Source organism: Hemiscyllium ocellatum, chromosome 23 (assembly GCF_020745735.1).
Source record: "Hemiscyllium ocellatum isolate sHemOce1 chromosome 23, sHemOce1.pat.X.cur, whole genome shotgun sequence".
In the NCBI taxonomy this organism is placed as follows: domain Eukaryota; kingdom Metazoa; phylum Chordata; class Chondrichthyes; order Orectolobiformes; family Hemiscylliidae; genus Hemiscyllium; species Hemiscyllium ocellatum.
In genome coordinates this window covers 14,608,789-14,630,652 of record NC_083423.1, presented here as the reverse complement: position 1 = coordinate 14,630,652, position 21,864 = coordinate 14,608,789, and the positions used below count along the sequence as shown (strand labels likewise).

Here is a 21,864-nt window from a genome sequence, read left to right as displayed (position 1 = left end):
GTGAGAGATGGAGAGAGTGAGAGTTAGAGGGGATGAGAGATGGAGAGAGTGAGGGAGGGGGTGAGAGGTGGAGGGGGGTGAGAGGTGGAGGGGAGTGAGAGGAAGAGGGGAGTGAGAGGTGGAGTGGGGCAGAGGTGAGGGGGGTTGAGAGGTGGAGTGGGGTGAGAGGTGGAGTGGAGTGAGAGGTGGAAGGGGATTGAGAGGTGGAAGGGGGTTGAGAGGTGGAGGGGATTGAAAGGTGGAGGGGGTTGAGTGGTGGAGGGGGGTTGCGAGATGGAGTGGGGTGAGAGGTGGAGGAAGTCAGAGGTAGCGGGGGGAGAGAGATTAAGGTATTGAAAGTTAGCAGCAGATCATCCTAGCAGCATTGACAGATTTCTGAGGTTCAGCTGGATCATCTGCTTGTTAAACATGAGCACTGGGTGTCAGTATGGTGTTCTACAGGAGAGTTGTGTGGTTAGTTGAGCAGATTGGTGTTGTTATGTGTATAAGATGTCATGTGATGTATTCACTGACCTTGACCACACTTGTCAGGTCTTAGGCTTTTCTTAATTCATTCATGGGATCTGGCTGTCACTTGCTGGACTAACATTTATTGCCCATCCCTAATTGCCCAGATGGCAGTTTGGAGTCAATCACATTGCTATGGGTCAGGAGTCAGTTGTAGACCAGACTGGGTCAGGGGTGCAGATTTCCTTCCCTGAAGGGCAGCATGGTGACTCAGTGCTTAGCATTACACCCTCACAGCGCCAGGGGCCCGGGTTTGATTCCAGCCTTGGGCGACTGTGTGTGGAATTTCCACATCCTCCCCACATCTATGTGGGTTTCCTCTGGGTGCTCCGGTTTCCTCCCACAATGTGCAGATGAGGTGAATTGGCCATGCTAAATTGTCAATCGTATTCAGGAATGTGTAGGTTAGATGCATAGTCAGGGGTAAATATAGAATAATAGGGTAGGGGAATGGGTTTGGGTGGATTACTCTTTGGAGGGTCAGTGTCGAAGGGCCTGTTTCCACACTTTAGGGATTTTATGTAGGGATTCTATGAAGGGCATTAGTGAATGACATGGGTTTTTAAGACTGCTGCCAGGTTCCCAGCTTTAGAGGTTGGGAATTACCCACCCACAGCTAACATCTCCCACACCCTCCTGATGGTGATCTTCCAGGATCTCCTGGTTGCCAGTATCCCTTCATCAGCGCTTCTCCAACACTGTTGCCTGCAATGCCACGTCTGCCATCTTGGAGACACCTCTCATCGCGGGTACTCCTTTTTCTGTTTGTACAGTTCCAACAATATCAACTAGAGGGGCCTCCCTTTGAGAGGGACGGACTGTTGTGTTTGACCATGCTGCTGAGCACAGGGACAACTGGAAGCACAAAGAGGCAACTGCTCTGCCTCACGCTACAGTCATGACCACAAGGTAGAAGCAGCAGGATTTTCTGGACTGTCTACCTCCATTGAAACCGGTGTGGCAAGTCAGGAAAGGGAACCGCAATACTCATGACTGAAAAAGCAGGGCAGATGATAATGAATGTCAGTCCATGAAGTCAGTACCCTGGTGAGAAAGATCAGAAACAGTTTATGAAGTTGAACTGTATATGCTATGTATTTATGACAATCAAAATCTAAGTTGTACAGACTCATGTATAAATCCAACTGTCTATTAACATCTGTCGAGGGTTGTGATGTCATTCACCTGATCGAAGTGCCCAATTGCATGTAAGACCATAAGACTTTTAGGCGGTAGTCTGGGGGTTTTAAAAAAAAGAAAAAAGACCTTAAGACTTCGGAGCAGGAGTAGGCCATTCGCCCCATCCAGTGAGATCGTGGCTGATCTGAACATCTTCAGCACCACTTTCCTGCCATCATATCATGAAATATCCCCAGGACCAGTCATTGGATCAAAACTGAGGCTGAGCCGAAGAAGGGACACATGCATTGGGACACGTGACCAAGAGCTGACTTTGAGCAAAGGGTTGGGGGGGGTGGGGAGGGGGGGGGATGGGGGAGGAGGTGGGAAAGTACTGAAAGATATAGAAGTCCATCCTGGGCAGTGAATTCCTGAAGGCACAGGCTCCTGAAGTGAAGTGCAGAGCTGTGAGGGGTTTCCTGTTTGCAACCTTGTGTCCATGCGGGGCACCAAGCCTTTGTCAGACAGACAGTAATGAGAACAGGAGTTCTGGCCAGAGTATATATTGGTGAACGCAAGCATCTTCAAATTCTGCCTCACTGGTTCGTGTGCTCCAAGTGTTGGGGGAGAGGAGGGGTGGGGGGGCATGGGTGGTAGAATTTACTCCTGCTCGCTGCCCCTGAGGACAGTGTCTATAATAACCTTACCATTGCACATCCACGATTGATGAAACGCAGCAGTAAATCAACTTCCAGATACTGAAAGCTTGCAGAAACAGCAGAAGGTCTGGGACCTGATTCCCATATAACAGACGGAGAGTGCTTTCATCGAATACAAGTGTTTCTCCATGGCATTTTAGCTGGAGTGATTGCGAGTAGATCACAGTTGAATGATGAAGGGATGGATAATTTCCATGCCCAGCTCTCATTGTTCTTTTGGAGTTGTGAAGTGTGCTTTAATTGATGATTACATATGGAAAGCTGAGGGCATACTGCAGGTCAGATTTGCAAGTCCCATTGAAATGGATCCCTGCAGGGTTGCAATGCAGCTGAATACATATCCCAGTGAGTGCTCTGACTGAACACCGAACGTGCTGCAGCAGCTTGGAGCTCCGGGACTGCTCCCTTTTGGAATACCAAAGAGTGCTTTCATCGAATACAAGTGTTTCTCCATGGCATTTTAGCTGGAGTGATTGCGAGTAGATCACAGTTGAATGATGAACCCCTTGGTTGACTGGCCCATAGTGGGATTGATGGAGCTTGGGTTGAACTCCTTCCACAGGCAGAAACGTGAACGCAATTGACCGGGGTGAAAAGCATTCCGGGAAAAACTGCACGATAGAGGAGGGGAAGGAGTGGGGGCCCTCCTGTTCTTTTTACGGAAAATATCAGCACAGATTTCCGGTCTCCTAACCATGTTAACTGTTGTGCTAAAATTGTTGAGCAGGATGATTTTTACCATCTCCCTGCCCCCTCCCCTCTGTCTTTCGACAGTCTGTGCAGAAAAGCTGTGTCTCACAGTACATTTGCCACTTCAACGCGAATCATCAGCCACACTATCGCTGCATATTGAACCATCTGGTACAAGCTGGGGAACCTGCTGTCTCCCAGTCTGAATTAGCTTCACAATCACTTCCCTCACCATTTGTTTCGAGAAGGTGTCTTGTTAAAATAAGGATCAATTTCCACTCTGTATTGAAGAGGAACATTCACCCAAGGCTTCTGCTCTGTGTGGGCTTCAGCATCAGCTTACCTGCCTCTTAACATCTGAATCATATTTAATTATTCCACAAACTTAGATTCAATATATCTGTAAACTGGCTAAACACACCTATAAGGAAATAATGAGCCTGCATTTATTTAAGTGCCTTATCACACGGCAAAGATGCATCCTGAAGCACTTCAGTGAATTCTGTTTTTCTCCTGGTGCAGTCACAGTCATCGTTAGGTAGACATGGCAACTGTTTCATTCAGTGTACAGTGTACAAACAGCACTGAAATGAACGTCTAATTTATCTCTTTGATTTGGTAACATTGATCAAGTCATAAGTTTGGCCAGGAGACTGTGATTTTCTTTGAAATGGTTCCAGAGGTGCTTTAACCCACAGTTGACCAAAAAGATAGCACTTGCAACTATGCAGTGATAATAATAACTCTGTATTTGAGTAGCTTATATGTTTATAACCCTGGTATGAGGATTGAACCTTGCACATCTGAATTAAGATGAGAAAGGTACCACTGAGTTAAACAGATAGAAGCTGATATATATGAGGAAGACAAACTCTCCTGGTGATAGAAGCGTTGGTATTAATTAAAAGCAACACCTTCAGCATACTATTTCAGTAGCACTTGCATCTTTAGTTCTAATATTGCACAGCTTATGAGTGATAACTTTGTGATTCTTATATAACCATCATCTCATTAGACATCATAAGTTTAAGTTAAGCTCTGTCACCATTAAGCCTGTTGATAATTTGCCACTCCTAATCTCTTCTCCCCGTGCACCCCTGTCACATTTGTCACTGCTACACTGTATTGCTGATTAAAATAATGCAGAACATAGATTGCATTCCCGTGTCACTGTCACTCATCTTCTTTACAAGGTTAGACAACTTGACGATAGATGTGGATAATTACTTGGATGTTTGATTGAATTGAGCTGGTAGGCATTAACTGGAGATTCACCTGTGGTTCACATTGAAAGTGTACAAAGCATAATGTGCATCTCTACAAAAGTAAACCCTATACGTGTGTAAGGACTAGGTTCCAGTTTTATCCTTTGCTGCAGGGCTACTTTAGCTGGAACATAGACAGTGCTGGCAGGAGCAGAATTATTACCCACCCTGAGTTGTCCTGCTAAAAATGGTGTTGGGTCACCTTCAGTTGTTGAACACATGCCAAGTATTGTACTTTTGTTTGCCCAAATCCATCAATTGAAATCATCTCCAGATTTATCTTTCTTTCCACCAACATCAGAGACTGCTTCTTACACACAGCCAATCAGACTTGCATTGGAAAGGTCCTTTTCTGACCACTGGGCATCTCCAAATTCTTTACAACTATTCTTGAAGTACTTCACTGTTGTAATTGAGGAATGCTGCATCCAATTTGAGCCTAGCAAGCTCCTATGAACAGTTATGTGATAATGGCCAGATATTCTGTTTTTCTGTGATGCTAATTGAAGGTGGAATAGGGGTTGGGAGTCCAAGAATATCTGCCTAGGTCATCTTTGATGTCATTTCAACTGCTAATTTCTATCCACCTCAGAGACCAGAGAACTTTGATCTAATGTCTCATGCAATGGTGCAGTGCTCCCTCTTTGTCACTGGAGTATCGCTTTGATTTCAATGCTGAAACTCTGGAATGGGTATCAAATCCACAATCTTCCAACTTCCAGAGAAAAGTGCACTAACTGAGCCACAGCCAGCAGATGAACACATTCTTCCAGCTGGATATACCGATAGTGTTGTGAAGTCATTGGATAGTCCAACTGTATGAAAGATATTTCAATTTGTAGTGGACGCTAAAGTCACATGTCATAAATAGTTACAAATAAATTCAATTAAGGAGGGACTTCTTTAATCAAGAGGGTGTTTAGAATGTGGAGCTTGCTACCATAAGGTGTAGTTGAGATAAATAATAGAGCTATAGGGACAGTTTGATAAAAATGTGAAAGAGAAAGTAATAGCAACTTGTGTTGTAATAAAGAACAAACACACAAAATGCTGGAGAAACTCTGCAGGTCTGGCAGCAACTGTGGAGAGAAAAGCAGAGTTAATGTGTTGAGTCAGGTATGACTTCTTCAGATGCTCCCAGACCTGCTGAGTTTCTCCAACATTTTCTGGGTTTGTTTCAGATTTCCACCTTCCACAAGATTTTGCTTTTATTTGCGTTGTGAGAGGGTCAGATAACGGGAGAAGCTCCTGTGGAACAGAATGCAAGTGTACACTGTTCAGGCTGACTGATCTCTTTCCATGGCTTACAATCTATTTAACACATATACTGACATTGTTTTTAACACAGTACTTATTATGTATAGCAATAGGGTGGCATGGTGGCTCAGTGGTTAGCACTGCTGCCTCACAGCACCAGTGACCTGGGTTCGATTCCACCCTTGGGTGACTGTGTGGAGTTTGTAGATTCTCCCCAAGTCTGTGTGGGTTTTCTCTGGGTGCTGTGGTTTCCTCCCACGGTCTAAAGATGTGTATGTCAGGTGAATTCGCCATGTTAAATTGCCCATAGTGCAGGCTAGGTGGATTGACAATGTTAAACTGTCCAGGGATGTGTAGGTTAGGGGAAATTAGCTGTGGGAAATGCAGAATTACAGGGCTAGGGTGTAGTCTGGGTGGGATACTCTTCAGAGCGCAGGTGTGACTTGATGGGCTTAATGGCCTGCTTCTACACTATAGGAATTCCATAATTTACCAGCTCTTGATTGAAAGCAAAGGGTGCAGTTGATTTGCCACTTAAGACATAGGTTCTTTCATGTACATCATGAATGGGTCTGGGCTGCTGCCACTTCAGCTGAAGGGTTTTTTTATTTTACTGAATTAATATTCTCCCCTGCACTCCTGGCTCATATCTGAAATACAAAGTCACAAGCTCTGGCCAGTGTCTGAAATCTCACTGACATGGTGGTGTGTGCACAGCAAGGTGGTTAGCCCATAACTGGAGTATTGTGATTGAGCCTGGTCTCTACATTGTAAAAGGACATTGGATTAGATGCAAAAAAAGTTGTTAGAATGATGTGAGAACTAAGAGGTTGAACCTAAAAGGAAAGATTGAAGAGATTACAACCATGCAGGTTAAGAACAGGAGTAGGCCATTTGACCCTTGGCGCCTATTCCACCATTCAGTTAGATCATGGCTCAACTGCTCATGGCCACATTCCATATTCCCTGCTAACCATTAACTCCCTTGTTAGTCAAGAATTCACATACCTTGGCTTTAAAAATATTCAAAGAGTCTGCCTCCTCTGCTCTCTGAATGGGGAATATGCATGTTGTTTCCATTTGCAGCTGAGGCCAGAACCAGGGGCTGTAAGTATAGATGTTCCCTAATAAATCCAATTGGGAAATTAGTAAAAACTTGGTCATGGTTAGGATGTGGAACATGTTAACACAAGGAGTAGGTCTATTTAAAGGGAAGTTAGATAAACATAAGAGAAAGAATTGAATATTCCGATATGTTGATTTAGTTAATGGATAAAGATGCTATAATATCATTATACCAGCTGACGTTATTATTGGACAAGTAAGATCACAGTTAAGTCATAGTTTGTTCTTGTTTTGTTTTAAAGAGGTAGTCTTTCACTGACGCGTAAGCATGCAACATTGCAGGTTTGGTTTTAACAGTGAAACAGAAGTTTATGTAAAATAAGTGAAAATAAAATAGAATAACCCAAACTATTTATGTATAGTATAAGTTTAAAGATTTTGAAACACATGGTAAAATACAATACCATTAATCCTAACAGCAGTCCTTTACAGTACTGACACGAGAGAAAACTCTGCTTTCTATTAGGGTTTAATTCAGTTGTAGCTTCAATTCTCCACCTCCTCTTTGAATCTTCAAACAGCCAAGCTTAGACTTTCTCAGCTTTTAATAACCCCTTCAGGGTTTTAACCAAACACTTCTGGTCTAGAGCTCTAAAGGTTACCTTCTTATGGTGTGGCAGCTATTTCTCAACTAGTCTCAGCTATCTCCCTCCTTTACTAGCAACTGCTTTCCACATCCAGTTTCAACTAAAACTTCTGTAAACCTGCCAAACTGAAACCTAAAAACTTTTCCCAAGCTTTTGGCATTTCCCCTAAACAGAAGAAAATAAGTCAAGCTCTGATTGTCTAAACTGAAAGTCGAATGCACAACAGTATACATTATTTGTTTGTAAAAACTCTTCCACGAAAAATAAAATCCAATTACATACCAGAAACTCTCTCACTGTTTTGGACCAAAATCACCACAGCTACAGAAATACAAGTTAATCATTAAACCCCTTCAGACACACAGACCAAAACCCACATACCACTAAGCCCTAAATAAATTACCTGTCTAATAATAACTGAGGTCATGAAAGTTCCTATAGAAATGCTAGTTCCTTCGTTCTTTTGGGGACACTTGCTGGAAAATGCACATATCAAATGAAGTCAGGGTCAAACATGCCATAATCAAAAATTAGGGAATTGTTTGGTCAGCTATGGAATTGGTTCTGAGGCAAAAGAGGCTGCAAGATAACCTTCTCCTGAGAACACCCAGGCTGGAGGAGAGCACTTCACTGTGCCTCGGTACACGTGACAATAAATTCAATTCAATTCACATAAAATGGCAGCGTTAAAGAGGAAAGAGTCCTTGTTTTTGACTATGTGTGAATCAAAATAGATAGCTTAATACTGTGTGTTTACTTAAACAAAGAACCGTTTGATTCTCAAGCTTACATCTCATCTGCCAAGAGACTGGGAGATAATGAACAGTCAATGGCATTGAAATAAGCAAGATTTAATTAATACTGTAAGACAGTATTTTTTTTGTGACTGCATTAAAATGCAATTCACTCCATATTTTAATTGGAAGTCACACTTGCGGTGGAATGACTTGCACCTACTGTTAGAGATTCTGACAGGATGTAATTGTACAGGTCAGCCCTCAAAAAGCTTAAAATTATGTTGTTAGTACATGGAATAATTAGAAATGTTCAAGTGTTGCGACTCCATACTGTCGAGATGATTTTGCCTTTGAGGGGACTTTCCAAAAGTTGGTGAGAGGGTCCCACAGGTAAGCCAGTCAAAGCTTCCACAGTATTAAGGCTGAATAGACAGTTTTTTTTTGTTTGGGAAGGGGCTGGGCCGTCTCCACACCCAAATGGCAGCCCCCACATTGTTCTGGCTGCTCACATTAATGACATTGTAGTTGGAAGGGTCGAGGGTTGGGTGACCTGACCTGACTGCGTTTATTCAGTTGCTTTGCTGTTTTTATCCATTCATACAGAGAGCATCACAAACAAACTGCGTTTCTTTCATCTAATCCCACATTGTCCTTTAGACATTGATGCCGAGCTAAAAACCTGATTGCAACAGAGCTGCAGGGCAGATATGGAAATCTCGCATCAGCCTGGCTGGGTAAGAACAGCAGGTTTTTCAGCTCCAAAGGACTTTGGTGAACCAGATGGATTTTCATGCTGGTATCCCATGGTCATGATGACAGAAACAAGCATTTTATTCCCAGCTTCATATAATTAACTGAATTTAAATTCCCCAGTTGTTGTGATGGACAATTGAACTAATGGCTCCAGGCCTCTAGATTATAATCCACGAATATAACCACCACATGATCAACTCCATTGAATGCACATATACTGGATAAATATATCTGTTTATCTCAGTGTCTCCCTATCTATCTTTATTTTCCTTTCTTGTCTATTTATCTAGTTTGCATTTGCTTTCTCTTCCTAGCACTTAACTCGCTTTTTCGCTCTTGCTTTCTATCTCCATCTCTTTCTATCAATTACTCTGTCTTTCCACTCTCTCTCTATCTCTCTCTCTCTCTCTCTCTCTGCTTATCTCTCCATCTGACTTTCTCTCTCTATCTGCCTAGCGTTCTAACTCTCTCCCTCTCTCTCTCCTCCTCTGCTTCTGGGGTTGACAGCACCATTAAATGTCACACTTTAAACTGTTAAAAGATATTTCAAAAATAGAGCACTAAACTCAGTCATTTCCGGCTGGGGTTTAATTAGTTTTGTGGAGGGAAATTTTGCACGTTGACCTGCAGTGGAAATTGACGAACAGTCTCGAATCTGCAAACCTGCCTCACCCACAGTAATTAACCTGCAATTAACACGAGAACGTTTATAGCAAAAGAATCCATCACCTTAAAGAGATGTGGCAGGCTAAACACAGCTCTACCATAGCAGCAGAAGCATACATTGTGGGTTGCAATGTTTAACATGCCTGTCATTATTAAACAGTCTGTCGCCTGACTTGTCATGAGAAGTGCTACCAGAGGTTTGGCAGTGGCACTGAAAGCAGACTGTTTTCAGAATAGTGCACTTCTTTTTATTTGATCTTGGGAGAGATGGGCCCCTCTGTTTAGACCAGAATTTATTGCCTGATCCTAATTGTCCTGAGGGTAGCTAAGGGTCAGCCTCGTTGCTGTGGGTCTAGAGTCACGTGGAGGTCAGTCGAGGTAAACATGGCAGATTTCCTTCCCTAAAAGACAGCAGTGAATCAGTTGAATTTCTATGACAAATGACGGTGTTGATTTGGTCACTATCAGGCGAGTGTTTTATTCCAGATTGTTGTTAAATGCAGATTTTGCTGTCTGCCCTAGAAGGATTGGGACCCCTGTCTCCAGAACATTATCCTTGGGGTTTGGATTATTAAGAGTCAAAAGTCTGAAAAGCACAGCAGGTCAGGCAGCATCCGAGGAGCAGGAGAGTCGACGTTTTGGGCATAAGACCTTCATCAGGAATTATTAGTTCAACATTACTGTGATACCACTGCCTCCATGCAATGTCACAAGGGGAGCTTTCAGGAAAAGAAGGATATTTTAGGACCCCATCCAATATGGACCCATTGTTGAACACTGCTGCTGAACGAGATCTGTGGCGGGCAGTGATGGAGCCAACAAGATGGAAGAACCTGTAAAGACTTCCAACCTACGAGCTGCCTATTGTAGAGGCATCTGTCCGTTACAGTTTGGTAAAAATGGTCAATGCACAGACCCTGTGAAGACAAAGTCAATTTTTATCCTCTCCATTGTGTTGTGTAGCACTACCATTGTACTGAACAGGATAAATTTGAAACAAATGCCATCAGCAGCAACAGAATTGTATTCAACCACAAGCTGTGACTTTATGACTCGGCATTTCCTAGGCTCTACAGTGACTGTCAAGTCGGGAGACCAATCCTGGGAGGAGCAAATCCAGGCTCACCTAAAAATGAGGTATCAACCTGGTGAACCTACAGGACTATTTGTGTGCAAGTGATAGTCAGAGATAATTAGTTCCACATAAACAGAACTGCATTCCAGAATACTAAAAGAGGTAGTTACAGAGGAATGGCTGCATTGGTTGTAATTTTCCAAAAATCATTGGTTTCTGGAGAAGTACCAGAGGGTTGGAAAACTGCTAATGTGACACCCCTATTCAAAAGGGGAGGAATAAGTGGGAAATGAGAGGCCGATTAGCCTGAAAATTAGTATTGTTGGAAAAGTACTGGAATCAATTGTTAAAGACATAATAACAGAACATTTGGAAAATCATAATCTAATCATGTAGAACCAGCATGACTTGATGGAAGGAAAACTGGGACTAGGTTTTAGAGCTTTTCCAGGCAGTTTCAACACAAGTTGATAGAGAGGAACCAGTAGATATCTTGTATTTGGACTTCCAGAAGGCATTTGACAAGGTAGCTCACAAAATATTAAATCGTAACCCACAGTGTTAGAAATAGGAAACAATGAGTGAGGCTAATGGATTATTTTTCATGACTTGAAGATGCGGTGTTGGACTGGGGTGTAAAAAGTTAAAAATCACACAACACCAGGTTATAGTCCAACAGGTTTAATTGGAAGCACTAGCTTTTGGAGTGCTGCTCCTTCATCAGGTGTTTGTGCAGTATAAGATTGTAGGACACAGAATTTATAGCAAAAGTACAGTGTGATATAAATGAAATTACATATTGAAAAAGATCTGGATTGTTTGTTAAGTCTCTCATCTTTCAAAATGACCATGTTGGTTTCAGTTCTTTCATATGTAAATCCCAGAACTTCTTTAAAAGTTAAATTCCCGAGTGAACTTAAACAATAGGTGCCATGTCGACCCAGATAATGCATTGAAGGTGTGAGGTGCCCTGTGTGAGGCTGTCTGTGCTCCAATGTTCAGACTAATTTTATTTCTAAAAAAGGGATTTACAGAATCTTACATGGATTCATGCAGTTTTTGAGCAAAATCAAATGCAATTCTGCAAGTATAAATTTACCCCATAAACTTATATACGTGTGTGTGTGTGTGTGTGTGTGTGTGTGTGTGTGTGTGTGTGTGTGTGTATGTAGTGTTGGGTCACCTGTAGTGTGATGTGAACCCAAGGTCCCAGTTGAGGCCATCCCCATGAGTACCGAACTTGGTTAACAGCCACTTTGCATTGCTGCCTGTCCTGATGTCCGCCTTGGAGGACGGTCACCCGAAGGTCTGAGGTTGAATGTCCTGGACCGCTGAAGTGTTCCCTGACTGGGAGGGAACACTGTTGTCTGTTGATTGTTGTGTAGTGCCCATTCATCTGTTGCTGTAGCCTCTGCTCAGTCTCACCAATGTACCATGCCTTAGGCATCCTGCCTGCAGCATATGAGATAGACAACGTTGGCAGAGTCACAGGAGTACCTACCACATACATGGTGGGTGATCCCCATGTGTAATGGTGGTATCTGTATCGACACTCTGACACGTCTTGCAGCGTCTACAGTGACAAGGTTTTATGGTGTTGTTCTGAAAGCTAGGAATTTTACTGTGAACAATGATCTGTTTGAGGTTTGGTGGCTGTTTAAAGGCAAGAGGTGGAGTTGTGGGGAAGGTCTTGCGAGGTGCTCATCCTCAATGATAATGTGTTGCAGGCTGCGAAGAACATGGCGTAGTTTTTCAGCTCCTGGGATGTACTGGATTCTTTTCCAGATTGGTCACCTGAGACCAGTGAGGGTCCACAGGGATCAGAGCTGGGACTACACCTGTTTTCAATATTTATTAATGACTTGGAGGAAGGAACTGAATGTACTGTAGTCAAATTTGCAGATGACACTCAGATAGGTGGAAAGGTAGATTGTGTGAGGGATACAAATGGTTTAAACAGAAATATTAATATGTTAAATAAGTGGGCAAAAGGATGGCAATTGGAGTATGATGTTGGAAAATGTAATGTATGATTAGATTCCCTACAGTGTGGAAACAGGCCCTTTGGCCCAACATGTCCACACTGTCCCTCCAAAGAGTAAACCAACCAGACTCATTGCCCTCTGACTCATGCACCTAACACTATAGGTAATTTCCCGTGGCCAATTCACCCAGCCTGCACATCTTTGGAGTGTAGGAGGAAACCCACACAGACGTGGGGAGAATGTGCAAACTCCACACAGACAGTCACCCAAGGCTGGAATTGAACCTGGGTCCCTGGCGCTGTGAGACAGCAGTGCTAACTACTGAGCCATCTGATAGCCTTGTTCAATCTGGAAAGGAGAAGAAAAGAACAGAATATAATTTCAATGGGGAAAAGCTGCAACACAAAGGGACTTGGTGTACTTGTACATGAAACACAGAAAACTAGCACACAGGCTGACAGGTAATCAGGAAAGCTAATCTTGGCCATTATTTCAAGGAAGTTGGAGTATGAGAGTAGGGAAGTTCTATACTGAAGTACAAGATGCTGATGAGACCACAAGTGGAGTACTGTCAGCAGTTTTGGTCCCTTTATTTAAGGAAAGATCGCACTTAATTGGAGGAAGTTCAAAGAAAGCCCACTAGGATGATCCCTGGTATGGAGGGATTTTCTTATGAGCAAAGTCTAAAAGGTTGGCACTGTACTCACTGGTGTTCAGAAGAATGAGAGGATATCTCATTGAAACAAACAGGATTCTTAAACAATTTGACAGAGTAAATGCTGAGGGGATGTTTCCCCTCATGGGAAAGACTAGGGCTAGAGGGCAGAACAAAATGTCACCAATTTAGGACTGAGATAAGGCGGAACTTCTACTTTCATAGGGTTAAGAGTCTCTGGAACTGCTTGCCACAGAAAGTTGTCAGACGGAGTCCTTGTGTATATTGAAGGCTGAGGTAGGGTTGACTCTTGCTCAGTTGGGGAATCGAGGGTCATGGGGATGTGAGGAATGTTGGATCAGTCATGGTCCTATTGAATGACAGAGGAGGTTCAAGGGCCTCATGGTCTACTCCTGGTCCAATTTCTTATGGTCTTACACTTTCAGATATAAGCTCTGCAGACCTTCCACTTCCAGTCATGAATGGTCATGGACAATTAGACAACCAACTAGATGTTCTGGGCTCCACAAACATCACACTTTCAATTAAAGGAGAGTCCAGCACAAAAAACAAAGCTGAAGCAGTTAGCAATGCTAAGTGGATGATCTACCTTGGCATCCTCCTAAAAACACAGAAATAGAGAACACACACCGGATCATCAACGCCACACTCACAGGAATCTGATTCACTTGAGAGGAAGAAAAGGACAACCAACTCCCATTCCTAGACATGATGGTACAGAGAACACCTAACGGAGAATTCACCACAAAGGTATACAGGAAAGCTACACACAGAGACCAAGTCCTAAACTACGAAAGCAACCACCCCAACACACACAAAAGAAGTTGTATCAAGACACTGTTCAAAAGGGCCACAACACACTGCAGTACACCAGAACTGCAAAAAGAGGAAGAAGAACACCTATACAATGTATTCGCCAAAAACGGATACCCGTGCAATTTCATCAACAGATGCCTAAGGGAAAGACAACAGAATGAGGACATGCCACAACCCAAAGGTCTAGCCACACTACCATACATCAAAAACATTTCTGAACTGACAGCCAGACAACTACGACCACTAGGACTCATAAAAGTACACAAACCAACAGCGACTCTCAGACAACAACTCACCAGGATAAAGGAAATAGCATGAGCAAAACCAATGTAGTGTACAAAATCCCATGCAAGGACTGCATGAAACACTACATTGGACAAACAGGCAGACATCTAACGATCCGCATCCATGAACATCAACTAGCTGCGAAATGACATGACCAGCTATCCTTAGTAGCCACACACTCAGATGATAAGCAACATGAGTTCAACTGGGACATCACTACTATTATAGGATAAGCCAAACAGAGAACAGCCAGGGAATTCCTAGAGGCATGGCACTCATCCACAGATTCGATCAACAAACACATCGACCTGGACCCAATATACCGGCCACTGCAGTGGACAGCTGGAACTGACAACCGTAAGCGGCAGATACAAATCACTATAAATGCCGGAGGAAACATCACAGAAGCGCTTCACAGGAGGCTCCCAAGCACTGAGAATGTCACCTAGACAAGGGACGAAACGTCTGCAACATAAGTTCCCAGCTCGGCGAACAGAACCACAACGAGCACCCGAGCTACAAATCTTCTCTCAAACTTTGAAATCCTCCTGAGGTCCCCAATATTACAGGTGCCTATCTTCAGCCAATTTCGTTCATTTCACATAACATCCACAAATGGCTGGAGAGACTGGTGATTGCAAAATCTGTGGGACCTGACAACATTTGGCAATAGTATTGAACACGTTCTCCAAAAGCAGCTGAGCCTCTAGCCAAGCTGTTTGAGAGCATCTGTAACAGTCGCATCTCCCCTGGATTGTGGGAAATTGCCCAAGTAAGGCCTGTCAACTGATAGAGGACAAATCAAGCCAGCAATTAGTCCTCGATTAGCCAACCCTTGATTAGGAGCAGCGATGAACGGTATTGTCAACAGTGCTGTCAAGTGTCATTCAGCAATAGTCAGCTCATGGATGCTCAGTTTGGGTTCTGCCAGGGCCACTTACCTCCCATCTTCATTACAGGATTGGTCTAACCCTGGGCAAAACAGTAGAATGCCAGAGGTGAGGTGAGAGTGAGAGTGACTGTCTTTGATGACTGAAATGGTAACAAAGAGCCCTAGTAAAACTGGAGTCAATGAGAATAGTGGAAGGCTCTCTGCTGGTTGGAGTCATGCTTGGCACAATGGAAGCTGGTTATAGTTAATCGAGGTCAATCATCTCAGTCCCAGAACATCACTGTGCGAGAGTTCCTCAGCGTAGTTTCTCAGATCTAATCATCTTCAATTGCTTCTTTACTGTTCTATCCTCTAGCATTAGGTCAGAAGTGAGATGTTCTCTGATGACTGCACAATGTTCAGTACTATTTACAACTCATTAGGCACAGTGACTCAGTGATTAGCACTGCTGCCTCACATTGCCAGGGACCTGGGTTCAATTCCCACCTCAGGCAACTGTCTGTGTGGAGTTTGCACATTCTCCCTGTGTCTGTATGGGTTTCCTCCGGGTGCTCTGATTTCCTCCTACAGTCCAAGAATGTGCAGGTTAGGTGAATTGGCCATGCTAAGTTTCCTAGGAGAAAGTGAGGACTGGAGATCAGAGCTGAAAATGTGTTGCTGGAAAAGCGCAGCAGGTCAGGCAGCGTCCAAGGAGCAGGAGAGTGGACGTTTTGGGCATGAGCCCGTCTTCATTCCTGAACGTCGACTGTCCTGCTCCTTGGATGCTGCCTGACCTGCTGCGCTTTTCCAGCAACACATTTTCATACTAAGTTTCCTGTTGTGTTAGGTGGATTAATCAGGGTTAAATGTAGGGGAATGGGCCTGGGTGGGTTGCTGTTCAGAGGGTCGGTGTGTACTTGTTGGGCTGAAGGGCCTGTTTCCACACTGTAGGGAATCTTAAAAAAACACAGTCTATGTCCCCAAGCTTCATGACCCCATGGACAACATTAAGGCTTGGGCTCATAAATGGCATGCAATTTTCATGCCACATAAATGCCAGGCAATAACTATCACTAACTAGAGAGAATATAAACATCTTCCCTTGGCATTCAATGGTATTCTCACTGCTGAACCTTCATTGTCAACACCCTGGTGTCCCAGTTAACCAGAAACTGAACTGGGCCAGCTATATGCATCTTATGGCTACAGGAGTAGGTCAGAGGCTAGGGATTGCAGCATGTAACTCACCCCCTGACGCTCAATACCCGTCTACCATCTACAAGATATACATCAGGTGGAATACTCTCCACTTGACTGGGTGGATGCAACTCCAACAATATTCAAGAAGCTTGACACCATCCAGAATAAAGCAGCCCAATTGATTGGTACCACACTGAATATTCACCATAATGCACTAGGTAGCCATGTGCACCATCTACAAGATAGACTGCATTAACTCACCAGAGTGAGAACTCCTGTGAAATGCACAGCCTCCAACACATATGGCAAAGGAAAAATAGATGAAAACACCAACATCTGGAAGTTCCTCTCCATGAACCATTCTGCCTTTGAACTATGTTGACCATTTCCTCACTGAGATCGGATCAAAATCCTGGAACTCCTTCACTAGCAGCTCTGTAGGTGTACCTATACTATGTAGACGACAATAATTCAAGCAGCAGCTCAATCCCACTTTCCCAGGGGTGCTTGAGGTTGGGTAGTAAATGCTGGCCCAGCCAGTGAAACCCAGGCACCATGAAATAATTCTCAAAAATTACACACTGCCCAAGCTGGAATGAAGTTTAGCCATCCTCAAAGCCCTTGCTTTTCTCCCCCCCCTGTGTTTGCAACAACCAATCCCAGCTGAGTCCCAGTAGGGGAGTACCATTTCATCTCTGAGCTGGGAGTGACAGCAAAACGTATCAACCAGGACACTGACCCTTGCCGAAAAAGTCGCAGACCCAAAACAACGTGGCTGACTTGTAAATACCCTCTGGGCAATTAGGGATGGGCAAAAAAATGCTGACCTAGCCAGCAATGTCCAAATCTCATGAATAAATAAAAATGAACCGACTGGGGCCCAGGGAACTATCCACAGGTGCAAATGGAAAACACAAGTGGGAGATCATTGTTCCCTCTGTGACCTTACAATGAAAAAAGTCTTACCTCAGCAATTTTGAACTGTTCACGAAACATGCTTCACATGATTCCTTTGAAGATGAATGATTTCGTAGGAAAAGGATGTTGTCTTTTGCTGATTTTTAAAAATACTTTTGATATTTAGAGGACAAGTGAGTATCTTGTTCTTGTTTAACCTATTGGACAGATGTGCTACAAGCCCTCATCCAGGAGGCACAGGGCTGCCCCCACAGCCCCTGCTTGCTGAGATTCAACGATCGCATCAACAACAATAACTTGCATTTGTATCGTTATTTTAACAAAATAAAATGTCATAAGATGCTTCACATGAGGGAAATCAGGCAAATTGATACTGAATCACATCAGGAGATATTAGGACATATGGCTAAGGGGTTTGCATATCTGATAACATTCTTATGAATTGCCTCTAGATATTTCACTCCGCTAAAGGTGCTATATAAATGCAAGTTTGTGTTCTTGACATCAATCCCCTTGGTGAATTCATGGCTTTGTGACTGGTTTCAGCTCCTAATGTGCTATCAATGTGGCAGCCTCAACAAACTTGAATACTTGTAATTTGATAAAACATGCCCAAAAATGAGATTTTAACCTCCTGTCTATTTCTACATTCTAGGACTGAATCTGTGGCAGAAAAAATGCTCACCAACTGGTTTACATTCCTCCTGTACAAATTTCTTAAGGTAAGGTTATAAAATGCCCTCTCCTCAGTCTGTCTCCCTCCTTTTCCTCTCCCCTTCCCTTCACTCTGTGAGTTGCCGCCTGAATATTTCTCTGAGGTAAAGCAAATGGAAATACGATTGATTCCTTTAAAAAACATCATGCAGCTTAGAGATAAACTAATTAACCAAGGGCCATCTGTCACTATTCTTTTCTAAATCGGAGGTTATATATCTTCACAACACTGTCTTGTTTTTTTTTGAGAATTTATATTCAAAGAGCATAAACTTTAAACATTCATTCCCTCCAACACTGCGACACACTGGTAGTATGATGTGCTATCTACAAGATGCACTGCAGCAGCTTGCCAGGCCCCTTTCAACAGTGCCTACCAAACACACCAAGTCTACCACTTAGAATGACGAGGAGCAGTTCATGAAGAGGCATGCCAGCACCTTCTGGCTCAGTCTTTAGCACTGCTGCCTCACAGCACCAGGCACCTGGGTTTGATTCCAGCCTCAGGTGACTGTCTGTGTGGAGTTTGCACGTTCTCCTGTTTCCTCCCATAGGTTTGGGTGAATTGGCCGTGCTAAATGGCCCATACTGATGAGGGATGTATAGGCTTGGTGGATTAACCATGAGAAATGCAGGGTTTCAGGGATAGACTAGGGGACCGATGGGCCAAATGGCCTGCTTCTACACTGTAGGGACTCTGTGATTCTCCACATCCCCTTCTCCCCCAACAATTCACACATCATCCTGACTTGGATGCTTCTCGTTGTTACTTTACTGGGTCAAACCCAGGAACTTCTTACTGACCAGCACTGAAGCTGTACTTCTGCCCTACTCATTGCAGTATTGGAAGAAATTGACATGACACCATCTTCTCAAGAATAGCTAGGCCTGGGTACTTTCCAATGATATTCACATCCCCAGAATGAACATGTTCTTCAAAGATATTGACCCTTGGCAGCAAAGACTTACAAGGAAGTGACAAATTATACAGGGTTGTACAAGTAACCAAGTTTATTATTTCAGTTGATCACACTAAGTACTTCCAGTTAATTAAATTGTGCCTCTGTATAGACAGAGTGCACAGCCAAGCAAAGTTTGAGTCACGCTGAACACCGTAAATGCCTGTGGCAATTGAAGTCCATGTTAATTTGTATTAAGGAAGATAAAAATGTCTCACAAAATTACTCACCTGAAACAGGAAAGTGCGCATAGTCATTGGCTGCCAACAGGATTGGCCTCCAAAATAATACCATCCTGGGCAACTGGCCTGTTGAATTCATGGTCAGTTCTTGCGTAGGATGCATTAGGTATGGTACATAAGCAGGGGAGAAAGTGAGGACTGCAGATGCTGGAGATCAGAGTCGAAGAGTGTGGTGCTGGAAAAGCACAGCAGGTCAGGCAGCATCCGAGGAGCAGGAGGATGAGGTTTTGGGCATAAGCCCTTCAACAGGAATTCCTGATGAAGAGTTTATGCTCGGAACGTCGATTCTCCTGCTCCTCACATTGTACATAAACAAGCATCTTCTCGAAAGGAACATGAAATGGGCTGAACATGCAAACGAAGCATAGATCCGACTAGTCAATATGGAATGGTGGTCCATATTGCTGAAACGAGATGATTCAGATTTCGGTTCACAGAGGTATTTGTTCATTCATTTAGCCATTTCATTTGCAGCAGTGTGGGGGGTGCTGACTTACTGAGGAGACTTTAAACCAAGAGTTCTGTCCACTCTCTCGAGTCAATGTAAAATCTCATGCCAGTGTTTGGAAGGCAGGGATACAGTTCTACACTGTGTCCTGAGGAAGCTTACCCTGCAATGGGCATTTCATGAAGTAGATTTTCTGTTCATTCTCACCTTGCTGTTTGAGGGATCTTGTAGGTAATTTGGCTGCTGGCTTTTTGACATTGTACTCTGAGACCAGAAAGGGGTGGCACAGTGGTTAGCACTGCAGCCTCACAGTGCCAGGGACCCATGTTTGGTTCCAGCCTCGGGTAACTGTCTGAGTGGAATTTGCACATTCTGTCAGTGTCTGTGTGGGTTTCCTCCGGGTGCTCCAGTTTCCTCCCTCAATCCAAGGGTGTGCAGGTTAGGTGAATTGGCCATACGATATTATCCCATAATGTTCAGAGATGTGTGCGTTAGTCAGAGGGAAATGAGTCTGGGTGGGTTACTCTTCGGATGGTTGGTGTGGATTTGTTGGGAATCTAATCTAAAGTGATTAGATTGGTGCATCCAGAGCCCACCAATTTAAACAGAATTGGAACCAGGCACCAAGTATTGAAGGAAACTTCACTTTGGGAATCTTTACTTTACCATCTTCGTTTCCATTGTTAATGTATATTGTTTCCGATCAAGTCAGAGTGGGAAAGCTAGAATGTACAGAATTAGTCCGCAGTGGACATAGTTAATAGACTCTCTGAGCCAAGGTGGTATCAGAAGAGGTCACTTTAAAGGAATATTTAGCGTTTGTCAACGGATGTTGGTGATAAACTGACAGGAAAGCTTCTGTTTTCTGCAGCTAGACTTGGCTTTTGAACCTCTTTAATTTTGAATGCGGAACAATTAAGATTGGAGAGTTGTCATCTGTTCACAGCTTGACATTCTGCCTGCTGAGTGCAACTCAGATCGCAGTCACAGAGACCAGCTCCTCTTTCTGTATGCTTTTCTTTTCCCATCTCAAAACTCATTGGCCTTCACTGGATTTTTTGACACCCTGTTTGGTTATGGTCTGGTGAGATTTCTTGGCATGCTATGTGACTATGAAGGCTGCTACATAAATGCAGTTTGTTGTTAGTAGGGTGCCATGAGCACCAGCTGCCTTCTATTTGTCGCTTTTTGACTTTAGTGATAGGTATGACTAAGCATTAGGACAGTGTCCAGTGGCTGAGTGAGATTAGGAACAGGAGGTTCATCCATTCCTTTCCCTTTTCCCAATGCACCTCACCTGAGAGTAACCCATGTGGCACCATTTCTGTTGATGTACAGTGCAGTAACTACAGCTATTGGAAGAGCTTCTCTGCCCAGTCTGAGCATTGATCTCATATTTGTTCATGGGATGTGGATGTCCCCAGAGCATTAGCCCAGCGGTTCTCGATTACTAGACCAGTGACATTACCGCTAATCTTTTTATTCCCTCTCCTTTCTCTGGTTGCCCATCTACTAATGCCAGTGTGCTAGCCAGAACTCCCCAGCTATATCACATTGTATATGATACCGCTGTGGTTATGCCACTGCACTGGTAATCCAGTGGAACAGTTTGTGGTTCTTTTAAAGAATGGGCACGATAGACTGAATGGCCACTTCCTGTGCTGTCCGAATCTAATTGGTGGGTATAGTGAGGGGGTGAGAAGGGGTTGGGAGGGGGAAGGTCACTGTTCATAGGTGGGACAGGGTGAGACGATGGGTGAAGGGCTGGCTGAGCAGGTGTCTTGGAAGGGGGGAGGGTGTAGTTGTGGGATTGGATTGTGAGTGAGGGGCCAGGTGAGGGGCTGGATTGCGAGTGAGGGGTTAGATTGTGAGTGAAGGGCTAGATTTGATTGAGGGGCTGGATTGTGAGTGATGGGGCTGGATTGTGAGTGATGGGGCTGGATTGTGAGTGATGGGGCTGGATTGTGAGTGATGGGGCAGGATTGTGAGTGATGGGGCTGGATTGTGAGTGATGGGGCTGGATTGTGAGTGATGGGGCTGGATTGTGAGTGATGGGGCTGGATTGTGAGTGATGGGGCTGGATTGTGAGTGATGGGGCTGGATTGTGAGCGAGGGGCTAGATTGTGGATGAGGGACTGGATTGTGAGTGAGGGTCTGGGGGAAAGTGTGGATGTGGGCAAAGATGAGGGACTGGGGGAGTGACTGTGTGGGTGAGGGTCTGGGTGTGGGTGTGGGTGAGGGACTGGGTGT

The 21,864-nt window shown here is 44.0% G+C and overlaps 1 protein-coding gene across 1 annotated transcript in view; it reads left to right on the top strand.

Annotated features, from left to right (window-relative positions):
* The window catches only part of plxna4 (plexin A4), a 630,201-nt gene that overhangs the window by 550,445 nt on the left and 57,892 nt on the right, over positions 1–21,864 (top strand). Inside the window, exon 23 of the mRNA XM_060842703.1 lies at positions 17,907–17,973. Coding sequence (XP_060698686.1) covers positions 17,907–17,973 — 67 coding nt within the window. The remainder of the gene's footprint in view (positions 1–17,906; positions 17,974–21,864) is intronic.